Here is a 14,649-nt window from a genome sequence, read left to right as displayed (position 1 = left end):
CTAAAAAGCTTCTTTGTGAGAATGGCATGTGACTACTACTCATAAGCTCTTTTTAATTTGGTAAAATAAAATATGGTATGAATAGTTCTTCAGTGTCAGCTTAGGATCTGAAAACAAAGAAGAATTCTATAAGCACAATCAGTGCTATTTTAATAATTGATGAATTTGATAAAAATTCCATCGTTTGTTCAGTTACATTATCTGTACAATTTTCTTATATTACTTTGATATATCAGCACAAAAAGAGATCTTGCCTTTCACTGGTTGGTTTAAGCATAATACTGTTTGTCTTTAAAGGAGTATATAGACAAGGATGAAAACACCAACAGCCTGAACAGCCTGGAATCACTGGGGTGGAAAGTTTTAATTCTCAGCATATTAGTTGAAGGTGTGCCAGCAATATAAGCAAGTGTTGGCATGAATTTCTTAAATGGGACAATCTGCTGCCCCTTTCAGGTCAAATGCCAGAACAACAACATAATTGTGGGATCTACTTTCAAAGACAAAACTTTCCTTTATCTGAACAGCTGTTCCACTTGCATGTCTACCAAATGTCATCTCCATGTTGGAGCGAGAGTGTCCACTTGGATCCAGAATTTAAGGGGAACAGTTTTGGTTTTGGACTCCAGTTAGCATTTGATTTCATTTACTTTCAGAGGCCATAATACTCTGTTAGAAAACTGGGAAATTTCTGGATGATGGAGAAGACATTTAGGTATGAGATGATTTCTCATGACTGTTGGAGTGCAAGGGAGTCAAAAGCCATCACTAATTTAGAGTGTGGTCAGCCTTGTCTAATGGGTTGCCACTAGGGTGGGGTTTGAGACATTTGTTTGCTGTGATGGCTGAGCCCTCTGCTACACGACAGCAGTTCTCTGCAGCAAAGCAGGCTCATCTGAACCACCATCTGCTAGGAGAGCTTCATGGCAAATTGTTAATTTGGCAAAATTTGGTGTAATGTGGAGTATAGCAAGCCTATGTTTAAATTCCCAACTATGCTTTCCCTTTCCACGTCACCCCAGCCACCCCCATGATAACTGCTTGAGATCTGAATTCTGTCATCTTCACGCTTCTGTCACTTGTCACACTGCTACTAAGGGTTAATCCTGCACAGTTCCAAGGTTGTCTGATTGTATCAGGCCCCAAATTGTTGTTATGACCTGGATGTTTTTCTGTTGCATGGGGATGCTAGAATACAACCAGGTAGGCCTGAGGCATTTTCCCTGCTACAGCTTTTCATTGTCTTCATTTTTTGGAGAACTTCTATGTGAAATGGTACATTTTGCAAACAAAAGTTTTTCTTTAGAATTGGGTCCCAAGAATTGAGGCCTAATTTGTTTTAATTTATTTTTCTTTAAAAGACAAAACAACTGTCAGTTTCTTTTGCTGTACTCTCAAGCTTATGCTCAGAGCTGATGGTTGGCTGCAGGGAGCATTCACGCAGGCTTTGCTGTTTTGGAATGCTTCAGCTTAGTGTCTGTAAATACAGTGCTCGAAGCCCCAAGGAGGAATATATGGAGCCATCTCAGAGGAGGTTACTAGCTTTCACCAGTGTTTATCTGCAAAGGCACAGTCCCTTGCTTGTTTTGCCTGATTTCAGCAGATTGGTTTAAGAATCTGTGAATTACTGGAAGGAAGGAGCTTCTCTTTGGTCCCTGTGGAAACCTACAGAAGGTGGGGGACCATGAGGGCTGAGCGATACCACAGTTGCCAACCTATGGCAGTTTTATCCTAAGACAGTGAGCGTCAGTATAAAACGGAGCAGAATTCTGCTATAAGCACTGTCCCTGTACTACACAGGGGCTGAATGGTTCATTGGCTTTATTTTGTGAATACTTTGATAAAGGTATCATTCCGTATCATCACATTTACCTCTAAGTATCAGGCATGGGTGAGTAAGTATTAGTATTGGCTTTAAAAATTAAAGTTGCCTTGGGAGTGTATCATTCATTATTCATTTAGCACAGCGTGAAGAGAAGGCTGTCATCTTCTAGCACAAGCTAAATTAATGGCTTAAATTATTAGCATGTATACTGTTGTCTTTTCTAGCAAATATGTTAGTGACTGTCATCCCTTTAAATATGAGTTGACATGATTTTGTCTGCTTTTTTCTTCAATGGTTGAAAAACTGTATGAGGAAGTTTCTAAGTCTAAATTAAATATTTGGCTCCTCCTCCACTCTGAAAATTGTAACATTTAGATAAAGATTTGGCCTGTATTAAAGAACTGCACTAAATTTTACTTCACAAGCAGAATCCTGGTGGAAAGAAATGTACAGTATAATGCAGATATTTCAAGGTTTTCTAAAAATAGAGAAAATGTACAGCAAAATATTCATATGGTTACATATTTGACCATAGTTTATTATTTATGAGTATTGTTGGTTCTCACGTTTCTTTGGAATACCATTGAAAAACATACAGTTAGAGCTCAGGAGTTTGATAACACTGTTAGTTTATCTGCATACATAAATTTATATGCAGGTTGCTAGAGTGCAGTGAAGGAGCAGAAGGATCTTACTGGCTTTATCACTTTAATTTTGGTATTTCGTCTCCTCATTCATGTATTTTTGGGAGAGCCTTGTAATTCCCAGCAACTCCCTCTCTCGAGCTGGGACTCTGTCCCTCTAAAACACTTGTGTACCACACACAGCTCACTGCGGCTCGTTGGAGAGAGCTCACTGTGGCTCTGAATCCAGGCAGGCAGGAGCGCAGCAGCAATATAAAAGTGGAGATGACGTCAAGAAGGGAGGATGGTAATAATTTGGTTTGCCCGTGTTATACATGCTCACAAATGGTAGAATGGTCACCAGGTTGCTTTTTCATGTGTACACAAAGTAATACCACGTGTTTCAGACTACACTAAGAAATAGATTTATGGAGCAAAAAGAAGTTGCTATTCTTACAGCAAAAGATTTGAATCAAATAAAGGTAGGAAGACAAAATGAGGGAAGAAAAAATGGAGGTCATCGTTAATAGAAGTCTTGTAAGTTTCGGCAATACCAGTTGGGTTTTTCCCTGAAAGGGGGGGGGGGGGAATTATCTTTACCCTAACCATTAGAATATACAAGCATGACTTGTGTGGGAAAACTAAATGTTGATAAGGCAGTATGTCTGATTTGGGGCTTTTGTGATGCCAGCTAGCTTATACTCCCCTAAGAAACTGACTGAAATCCCTGATTAGGCAGAATCAAGGTCAAATATGAGACCTGGGGCAGGGAGGGTGTCTGAGGTAGAATCATTCTTGCACTTTACTTCTTAAACTGCTTTCACACAGTTATGGCCTGGCTCAGGAGTTAGGCAACTTGGTAATGTAGATGATCACACAAGCTCCAGATATCTACAGGTGACAGGGTAGAGCTGTTCTGGTTCTGCAAATACTTGATTAAAAAAGTGTATTTTGAGGAGAGGGGTTTTTTGTCTATTTTGCTCATGGTAATAGTGGACAGAATCGTCATATTGATGATAACGGAGACATTAAGAAAATACATTTTCTTTTGATAGTTCAAAAGTGCTGAAGTGTTAACTGTTCTGGACAACCGGGAGAACGAGAGGAAATTTTACTATTGGTACTGAGAATTTGCATTTGAAGTAGACGTCTCCTTTTCCTACTGCTTCAACTAGATACATATTCCTTGTCTGCTTAGGCAGTTGACTGTCAGTAACTTAGTATATCTGTAGGAGGTTTTAAGCATGTAGTTAAGCGTTTTGTCTAATGAGGCCAACACTTGAATTTTTTTGATTCTAAGACCAGGTAGAAGGAAAAAAACTAGTAGTCTAAATTGTAAAACCATGTGGAAGATGAAAGACCTACAAGACAACTGTCTAGAAAATAAAATTGTAAGAATTAATTTCAGTTTCAGTACCTCCACCAATTTTTATTGCTTTTCACGCATCTTTTTCTTGGATAAGCCCATTGACATTTCGTTTTAGCCAAAATTTCTCCAAGGGTTTTGTAGTAAATAGCTTAAGCATTCTACATCAGCAGCAAGCAGTTCTAAATGTGTACACCTTTCTTGAGACTGGTGGCTGCTAGCATGTCTGTGATATTAAAACAGGTTATCCCTGAGGTTTAGTGGACTTAAATACATATTTCTGAACCTGTTTAATAGGTTATTTAAAAAATATTGGCCTAGATTTCCATAAGGAAAAAGGTAGTAATGAGGATTTTTGAAAGTATGAACAGGAGAGGCAGATGCTGCTTCTTTGTCTTAAATTGTTCCGCAAATGCTGAACGACACTGTTTGGCTCTGATGCTTTCCTCTTAACTTTGAGCACCTGAAAGCTCAATATTGCTTGAAGTCAACAACAGGCTGACATTCTTTTGGATTAAATCTGGAACAGGGAAAATGTACCATGCTGCAGTAATGAATTTTGTTATTAATGCACTCTAGGGATATTCTCATTTGATTAGGTACAGTACAAAGACTTTCAGTATTACTGTAATCACCTCTACTGAATAGTTTAGAGACTCACTCCTTATGTATGATTTCAGTTTAGATTAAAATACAGAAAGGATATAGTGTGTGGTAGTTGCTGAAATATGTTTGGGACATCAAAGCATTAAATTGCTAATTTTTCTTGTGCAGATAGCTTTCTGGTTTGCTTCTAGGTATGGTAGTGGGAAAGAGAAAAACCCCATGCTTCTTGGCTATTGAACTTGTTTGGGTCTTAAAATGAACAAGTGCTGTTAAAATAAAAAAATTTACAGAAACTGCAGTAAAACAATTTGGGGGCTGTTAGCATTAAAATCTCCTAAGTTTTGCAGGATAACAATGTAAATTTATGCTAGCTCTTAAAACACAGAAGCTTTTAAATATGCACATTTAGGTTACAGTGTTATCAAATACCATGTCTTCATTTCAACAGTTGAATACACATGCTAGTAAAGACTGAGTTGTCACAATCTAAATATTTAAATATATCTTAAATTACTAGGCAACAAGCTTCTATCAGACAACAGTGTTAATATAGACTGTATTTTCAAATTATTTCATAAAAATCTGAGGTGTTTAAATTGACAATTTGCAATACATTGATTGTAAACATCCAATATAATAGACACCTTCTATATTTGTAAGATTTATAAAATTACGTTACATTAAACTGTTTATTGAAATAAAAGGTCTTAACTTCTATAGCCCAGAAGAGAACTGCAGAGAGAGACAAACTTCATTTTTGACCCACTTTCTTGTGATGCCTGGGTTGCAGTTCATAGACATGCTGTGAATTTTTACTAGAGGTTTCCTACTGTTTTAGCATTAGTGTATTTTAAATAATTGCTAGTGTATTGTGTAGTAGGAAAGAGTATTTTTATTACCTATTTCGGACTTGATTTTGCATGTGGATCTGCATGGGTGGATGAAATAAATGCACATTCACAACATGATCTTTGTTACATTGATTTTGTAAGCTTTTCTAACACTTTTTGAAAACGTGCAAAGATAAGGTCAGCATGCAGTGTAACAATCAAAAGTACTAAATGGTTGAAGCAGAAACTCACGTACTAGTATCACTGGCTTTGTGCTCATATTTTTACTCTTCGTATCAGATGTACTTCTGTTTGTCAAATCAAGACTGTATGTTTGGTATTGTCACAGTTCATTGCTACATTCAGTGATTAACCTGGAGATACATAGAGACGTTCCATTTCAGAAGACTTATTTTAATCTTGATCCTTTAATCTTTGGTATTTTTCCCTGTTCACAAATATGCTGAGTACTGTATGACTGGTTGAAAAGTATTCCCTCATACTACATCCTATTTCTTTGCCCAAAACAGGTCTAAAAAAGACAAAGCTAAAGCAGGAGTAAAACCAGATACTTCCGATCAAGAACCAGAGGGACTGACACTTTTGGTACCAGACATCCAAAAGACTGCGGAGATAGTTTATGCTGCTACCACCAGTTTGCGCCAAGCAAACCAAGGTAGAATAGAAATACTTTTATAGACACTGTATAGTGTTTATTTTTAATACATTTGTTAACAGCTAACTTAGAAATTAGCTTAAAAGCAAGAAAAAGTACTTCCCTACTGCCCCCAACCACTGACTATATTTTCAGAGGTGGCTGGAACCTTGTGGTAGTCTTAAATGTTTTGATCAGGAAACAGAATAATTCAAGCAAGTTACAGTACACCTCACGACTTTTAGCACAATTATGTAGCAACTTTTTTTTTTCTCGGCAGAATACAACATACATGATCTTTAATAGTAAAGCCTTTGCTGTTAAAACTAAATCTTATGAATTAGATTAACTCTTAACTAGATGAATGCAGAACAAAAATCATAAATCATGGATGGAACCTGTAGATGTTCAAAGGACCATCTCTCATTGTCTAGTAAAGAAAACTAAAGATTAAGTAGTTTAATAAGGAGAGTGGATTTTAGAGGCGTGTATAATCAGCTCCTGATTTTGGAGAGTGCACCAAGAATACACGTGTGCATGTCCATCCACATAAGCGTATGTCATACTTCCTATTTTAAATTTAAAAAAAAAAAAAAATAGAAGAAACAATACAAGAGTATTCATAGCAGCAGCAGTCATGAATTATTTCTGAGCTGAGGTTATGACCTTAATTTACTTTGAGCTGTTCAGATAATGAAATATATGGTAGTGAGAAGAACAGATTTGTATATTGTGAGTGAACCCCAGTTTTGAGACTTCTCTGCAAACAAAGTAACCATAAAATGTCATTTCAAGTTAAACAATCCCCAAATGCTTGCTGTACTTGTCTCAAAATTACATGGTTAACTACAAATAATCATCACATTTTATATAACAGAAAAGAAGATGGCTGAATACTCCAAAAAGGCTGTTGTGAGGCCCAAGCCTTTGTCTGTTTTACGGTCTCTTGAAGAAAAGTATGTGGCTGTCATGAAAAAACTCCAGTTCGGTAGGTTGAAAAGTGTGAATATTTGTGTTTTAGAAAGCAGATACTGAAGAAATATGTAATCTGTTGGACAGAATCCCTAATTATTTTTTAGAGTTACCAACTTTTTTACATATGCAACCAGTAATACTTTTCACATACGGAAAATTACGTAAGTCTGTATTTTCAGGTTACCAACTAATATACTCTTTGAACTAATAAGTGTTTTAAGCATACACTCAATTAATTCAGGGGGCCAGAAGAATTCAATGATGGTGTTCATGTTTTCATTCCCGTAATGATTTATGAGTCTTTCAGTTCTCAAATTATATTGAATGTTAGTAGATTTTTTTAAAGCTCATATATGACTGTATATGTATGTTTGTTAATGTAGCTTTTATTTTTTAAATGGAATAGAATTCAGATCAAAATGTGTTTTTTAAAATGAAACTGCAGTAAACTTCGTTGTGTCCTTTCATGGAGTGCAATATGTTGCATGTGGAAAATGTGATGGGAATTAGCGCTTTTTTTTGGCCATAAAGGGAACATGTTCAAAAAAAATTCATAAAGAACAAATAGTATCTCATCCAAAAAGAGCTATAAAATTATTGCAAAAACATGTTCTATGAGTATTTTTTCAGTTGCAGTGACAGCGTTTGCAATCACATTTCTTTGCTGTTGTATTTGTAAGGGATTTTCCTCACAAATGTTTGTGGAGTGTATGCCAAGAATAGGAGGTAGGGAAGTTTGTATGGTAGCTTTTCACCATGGCAGCCATGCTGCAGATTTTGCATAGTAAGCGTTTAAAGATAACTAGCTTCACTGTAATTTTTTATGATTCTTTAATAACACTGCAGCCACCACACAAGTAAATACTGCTGGCAGTCTGCTTCATGCTGATTCCTTTATTAGCATTATTATGTAGTCATAAGTATCATTATATTCCTGGTCTGGAGTAGCTGGTAGCTCTCCAAATCAGAAATGGTGTACACTCAACAAGTTGCATGTGAAAGCTTGTAAATTTGCTGCAGAAATTAATTCAGCCCAGGACTGTTAATGCTTTGTTTTCTGGGATCACTGTTAACTCACAAAATACATATTTTTTTGCATTAGTATAATGCAAATTAAACTTTCCTGATTTTAATACTCAGAATCTGTATCCAAGACTAATCCATTATTAATTTCACTGTTTTCCTGATGCATTAAAATCTTTTTCTCTTCTAGATACATTTGAAATGGTTTCTGAAGATGATGACGGAAAATTGGTTTTTAAAGTAAATTACCACTACATGTCTCAGGTAAAAAATGCAAGCGACGCCAACAGTGCTGCCAGAGCCCGACGTCTTGCTCAAGAAGCTGTGACTCTTTCAACCTCACTGCCTCTCTCGTCTTCATCCAGTGTTTTCGTACGTTGTGATGAGGAGCGGCTTGACATTATGAAGGTAAAGAAACAAAGTTATTTTTATTTCCCTTTTTCAGCTTGGCATATAAATGTTTAAGAAGGTGCCTTAAATATTAAAAAAAAAAAAAAAAAAAAAAAAAAAAAAAAAAAACCAGAAGTATTTCATGTGTACTTTAATTGCTGTCCAAACTACAATTTAAGTAGTAGTATTTTAGAGTCTGATCCTGACTTCTCAGTAACTTGGCAGGGGTTTGGGAGAGTCCATCTACCCAGGAGTGCTCCTTTAGCCAAGGAGTCTTCACAGAACAAGGTTCATTGTTCTTCAGCTATTTTGAAGGGAGAAGTTTGATTTTTGTTACTCATTATGGTCAATATGCATCTTTGCATATGACCATTTAAGTTGATTAAAACCAGTAGGTATGGAGAAGTACACTGAATATCTCTGGACCTGAAGTTTGAAGAAAAATTCTATTAATAGCATCCAATAGGGGGTAGAGTTTTAGCTCCTTCTGTTTTGTTTTCCATTTGTAATCTGGAGACATGAATGTTAGCAGAGGGCTTTACTTACCCAGAGTATCAAAATGAACAGATTGACAGCCTGCATATGATTATGATGTCTAATGGTATTTTCTGATAAGTAGCATGTGGAAATAAAATGCTTCATAAAACTTACAAAAATCTCAACTGTGTGACAAATATAAGGGTTCTTTTGAAAACTATCGTCTTGTTTTTTACAATGGTAGGTTCTCATTACTGGTCCTGCAGACACCCCTTATGCAAATGGTTGCTTTGAATTTGATGTATATTTTCCACAAGACTATCCTAATTCCCCTCCCCTTGTGAATCTGGAAACAACTGGAGGCCACAGCGTGAGATTTAATCCAAACCTCTACAATGATGGTAAGGTAGGTCAACTTTGTTCTTGTGTATGGATGTAACAAGGAAGTGAAACGGATTAAACTTTTTTTCCATTTGCAATCAAATGATCAGCCACTCCTAACATACTGGAGGAAGCCATTTGGTTAAAACTGGTCTTCAAACTGAAATGAAGAGTGATTTAACAGTTTCAGATGGGAATGATCTCCTTTCTGAATACTCCTGGAGATTTTTTAAAGCCTTTATGAGCTGGATTGGACCAAAAAGCAAGTAATTTTGAATTCTTTTCCACCTTCTTTGCTAAATTAACCAGGCAGAAATCTATTGGCTAGCTGAAATACCCTTTCCATGGGCAAAGTATGCTTCATGTCAGCTGCAGCTGAATGTGATTGCCAAGTGCCTTGTCTCTTTTTCCATGCAAAAGTGCTTTTTCTTGAGGGAAGATAGACTTTCCTTAACCTCAGTATCCTTTAAAAAAGAAAATGTAACTCTAAAATATGGACTTAATGACAGTTTTCTCAAAAAATAGTAAAGCTTTTAGAAATAATATTAAAAGTTAAACCAAACAAGCTTTCCCCCTTCCTTCCCATATCTTCTCGGTATGTTGTGGCTCATTCTAAAGGCTCCAAAAAGCTGAGAGAAAGTCAAGTGCATATCAGGCAGATGCAACTTCTATTTATATTAAAAATCAGCACATGTGAAGTTCTCTACAGAGCTACAGAGATGGCTGTGTGTATGTCTCCACTGAAGCACAGACCCACAAAATAGCTTTGGCTGTAGCACTATGGCACCCTTCAGCTTTTTTTTTGTGTAAACATTTAATCCATAGGCTAACGTTTTTCCCTTATTCCACTGTCATTCATGGGTTCCCCATGCTCCCTGTTTTCACAAGCTATAATACTCCTTTCCAGTACTAGACATGGGGTTTTCTCTTAACATGGATGGAGAATGTAATTCATACTGGAGACATCATCTCCTTTTTTCTTTGCCTATCATTAAGTCTTGGCAAATACTTCCCTCTAAATTTCTTCTGTTTATTTTGTCTCTTTGTGTTCCCTATCGTTGATTGTTCCATTTCGTGATAAGGTTCAAGAACTCCATAGGCTTCCCTAAAGTCCAAATCAGTCATAAAAGTTAAGGAGTATTTTCAATTCCTTGATAGTCAGTGTGACAGAAACCACCTTTCACATCCTTAAGCAGAATTATTGTCTCTAAAAACCACAACAGTAAATGTTGGAACAATATTTAAAGAGGAAAGTAAAGAATCAGATACTATTCATGATTCATTTATTTTTGGAGCCCCTAGAATCCATACGTTTTCCTTGAAGAAAAGTAATCTATCTTGCCTTGTTCATTTATTAACATGCTGTTCTTTTTTATCCACATTATTTTTATCTGCTTTCATTTTAAGTTAGTTTCACAGGAAACAAATTTGTCTTTTAGAATGCAGTTATACAAAAGTTTGTCAAAAAAAAAATTAAATGTAATGTTAACATTCTGTTCTGCCCAAGCAGAACAATTTTATCATAATATTTGTCTGTGGTATTAATAATGTTACCTTTTCAGGTGTGTTTAAGCATACTTAACACATGGCATGGGAGGCCAGAAGAGAAATGGAATCCCCAAACATCAAGTTTTTTGCAGGTGAGCATTTCTTCTTTCTCTTCAGTAGATGTAAGTGGTCTGTCGGTCCTAAGGATTCTTTTTCTAGTGCGTTTAAACCAGAATTTTCTTCCTCAAATAAGGATAAATAAGACAAAAGTCCAGAAAATGTCCTTGGAACACTAGGAAAGAAACTGTAGAGTAGACAAGTTCTTCAAAGTGCTCTTTCCAACCAATATTTCTATTGATCTTGTCTTGAAGAGTGGCTGTTCATGTGTGCAGCTTATTCCTGCACTGCCTGGACTTTGCTTGGATGATTTCACATACTTTAAAAAAAAAAAAAAAAAAAAAAAAAAAAAAAAAAGACTGGAAGATACACAGAAGATGGAGCTAGACACCTCTTAAAGTTGCAGAGCACTAGGACAAGTACCAATTGACACAAGATGGGACATGGGAAATTTTGATTAAATATTAGGAAAAACGTTTTCACTATGAGGGTGATCAAACACTAAGACAAGTGTCCAAGAGAGATTGTGGAATTTCTATCCCTAGAGATATTAATGTTCCCTCTTCCTTCATGGGTCAAGTAGGATTTGGAGATCTAAATTGTGGTTCCTTACATAGTGTAACTCTCCCAAGATACAACTTCTTAATCAAGAGATGAACTGAAATTTTGGACTGTAACTATAAAATCAGTGTAGAAAGGTGCAAGTATTAAGAAGTCTTATTTTCACTGAAGTCCTTTTTCTTAGATTAAAATGTTAAATTTGATTGTTAGAAATGTCATGCAGCATTTGAGTTTCAAATTTAAAAGCTTTTTTAGGGTTTTATTTTGAAAAAAGTAAAAAAGCTGTTGGAAAAAGTCCCCCCCTATACTGGGAGAAAAACACTTTATAGCTATTAAATGGAAAACAGCTGTAGGACTAAATAAATTGCTTGGAAAGAATTAAGCACTACATGGGGTTTTTTGGCTCAGAGATTAAACCATTGTCAGACCACCCAAAATACTTCAGAAATTAACTTTTATAACCCAAATGAAACTGGAAGATCAGTTTAGAGTTTCTCATTCATTACAATTATAATTCAAAGTAACAACTGGTTATTGAGGCCAAGAAAGTACAATGCTGCGTAGTGTCAAATTTCTTTACCATAGCTATTTAAAAATACGTATGTATCTAAAATACCAAATTTAAAAAAGCAAAACCCAACTACTTCCAGACACCTTAGGTACCTGAAGCCTTGGACCCAAAGTACTCTACCTGGGTTTAGCACATTTGCATTAATATTCTGCCTTTTTTAGTGTCATAAGTAGCCATTTTCTTGCTGGAACCTGATTTGCGAGGCACATTCTGTATATTTTAATGCATTTATCCATATTTTGATTTTTAAGTGTAACACAAAATAGCCATGGCTTCTTCTGGTTGAATGCATGGCAGCTAGGGGAGACAATGTGATGGTGTGCACAATACCATGTAACAGCAGCTAGCTGGAGCACCTGCCTGAGAAACAGAAAAACTTGTTTAATTTTTCTTCCCAGCCCAATGGGGGATGCTAGTTCACATTTCCCAGTGCACAGCCACGTGCCCTATCCATCAGGATAAAGACTTAGCTGCCCTAGATTGCCCTTCTGTGATATAGTTAAAGCACAGCAACTACACAACTACAAACAGAAAGTGTCATGGCACCAAAGGGGTAAGGGTGTGTTTCCGTGAGGTAATGGTGGGACTGAGATTAACCTGGGTCATTCAACTGATTGTTGGGCTGTTGCTTTGATAGGAGTTACTGGTTTGGCATTGTGTCTATGGAGTGAGTACACATCGCGGAGTATGGAAAGCTGGAATGCTTTTGTGCTGGCTTTGCTACAAGAGAAGCTCTGAGAGAATGCCACGCTTAAGCACAGAGCACAACTAGTTGTTGGGGCACTGCCCTGTGAGAGAACCAAAGTCCTGAATTGTTGCTGACACAGTGTTTGTCAGATGTAAGCTGTATGTTCTGCATGTTCCAACAAAAAGGACTGTTGTCTTCCATATCCAAATTCACAAACTGGGCTGCTAAATTAGGGAAAGGCTTCAAGCTTTAAATTGTATCTAGGCTGGGAGGAGAGTCACTTCCAGAAAAAACTGCCCTGACATTTTTAATCTACTGCAGTGGATGTCTTGCACCTAAGTATGCCAGGTACTGGAAATGCCATTCTTTGGCATGAAACATATAATCAGTTTTTCAATATTTCAGGAGATGAAAGTGTTCAAATCACTTTTTTGAATTCTTTACAGTTCTGGAACTAGGTTTGTGTCACAGAATTGTAATCCCGAAAATTCTTGCTGGACTTGGTCCTAAGTACATAAGAAAAACCTATCCTTCATTTAAAAAAAAAAAAGTCAATTATATCTTTCTACCTACATAACAACGTTTTTGTAGTAATGTAATTTTTATGAAGTACAACAAGTTGAGAGGGACAAACATTCTAATACTGGAAAAATTAGCAAGCCATCAAATCATGAATATGCAGTACATATACATTTGGATTCTTAAGTGCCCTATGTATATATTTAATTCTTTGTTTTATATTAGGAGTATTTGGGTATATAGTTAAATGCCTTGTATGTATGTAAGCATCTATTCCCACATGTACTTGATAATAAAACTGAAAGGGGCAAAATTGTCATTTCCTTATCACTGAATAGTTGGTGCTTTGTTGATATAGTACTGAAAACATTTTTTTTCCTAAGAGAAATACTGAGGTTTTGTTTTAAAGACATATGACACAGTGTTGTATGTAAAATCTGAAACTAAAGGGCTAAAAATATATGTACGTCAATTGAATGCATTTGAAAGAAAAAAATTGGAGAGCATATATACCAAGATGAATTTCAGTGGTTTGCATTTCACCTCCCTTGTTCCTTTTCCATCTAGTTCAGAATTAGAATTAGTAAGCTCAGCCACAGGAAAAGTTCAAGAATTGTTGACTGAGAACTTGACAAATACACTTTCTTTCACAAAAGGATGCAATCAGACATCACTTCCTTTAAACATTTTACTTATATTTGTATTTTTGTTATTTTTTAACTTACATTTGTCATTTTCTCAGTTGTAGGACACTGAGTCATAGGACTTATGTATTTAATGTGTAGTAACAGTTTCAGTTTGAAAGCACGGATGTTCCCTACTTGCATGTAGCCTGTATTACAATGACAGTACTTTGCCATAGAAGTGGTTCTGGAGTGGGACTGAGTGCACTCTCAGCAAGTTTGCCAATGACACCGAGCTGTGTGGTGCGGTCGACACACTGGAAGGAAGGGATGCCATCCAGAGGGACCTTCACAGGCTTGAGAGGTGGGCCCGTGCAAACCTCATGAAGTTCAAGGCGGCCAAGTGCAAGGTCCTGCACGTGGGTTGGGGCAATCCCAAGCACAAATACAGGCTGGGCAATGAGTGGATTGAGAGCAGCCCTGCAGAGAAGGACTTGGGGCTGTTGGTTGACGAGTAGCTCAACATGACCCGGTGATGTGCACTCACAGCCCAGAAAGCCAACCGTATCCTGGACTGCATCAAAAGAAGTGTGGCCAGCACGTCGAGGGAGGTGATTCTGCCCCTCTACTCCGCTCTCATGAGACCCCAGCTGGAGTGCTGCATTCAGCTCTGGGGCCCCCAAATAAGAAGGACATGGACCTATTGGAGCGGGTCCAGAGGAGGGCCATGAAGACGATGAGAGGGCTGGAGCACCTCCCCTATGAAGACAGGCTGAGAGAGTTGGGGTTGTTCAGCCTGGAGAAGAGAAGGATCCGGGGAGACCTTACAGGAGCCTTCCAGTACCTAAAGGGGGGCTACAGGAAAGCCGGAGAGGGACTTTCTTGTGGAAGAGGAGAGGGACATGGGCATGTAGTGACAGGACAAGGGGTA

The 14,649-nt window shown here is 37.1% G+C and overlaps 1 protein-coding gene across 11 annotated transcripts in view; it reads left to right on the top strand.

Moving 5' to 3' along the window:
• The window catches only part of BIRC6 (baculoviral IAP repeat containing 6), a 195,149-nt gene that overhangs the window by 174,159 nt on the left and 6,341 nt on the right, over positions 1-14,649 (top strand). For all 11 annotated transcript variants that reach the window (XM_030035311.2, XM_030035310.2, XM_041128485.1 and 8 more), the window contains 5 exons: positions 5,781-5,926; positions 6,783-6,893; positions 8,094-8,311; positions 9,015-9,176; positions 10,714-10,791. In XM_030035311.2, coding sequence (XP_029891171.1) covers positions 5,781-5,926; positions 6,783-6,893; positions 8,094-8,311; positions 9,015-9,176; positions 10,714-10,791 — 715 coding nt within the window. The remainder of the gene's footprint in view (positions 1-5,780; positions 5,927-6,782; positions 6,894-8,093; positions 8,312-9,014; positions 9,177-10,713; positions 10,792-14,649) is intronic.

Source organism: Aquila chrysaetos, chromosome 13 (genome assembly GCF_900496995.4).
Source record: "Aquila chrysaetos chrysaetos chromosome 13, bAquChr1.4, whole genome shotgun sequence".
In the NCBI taxonomy this organism is placed as follows: domain Eukaryota; kingdom Metazoa; phylum Chordata; class Aves; order Accipitriformes; family Accipitridae; genus Aquila; species Aquila chrysaetos.
Note: the sequence above shows the minus strand (reverse complement) of the source record. Positions and strands in the feature narration are given on the sequence as shown.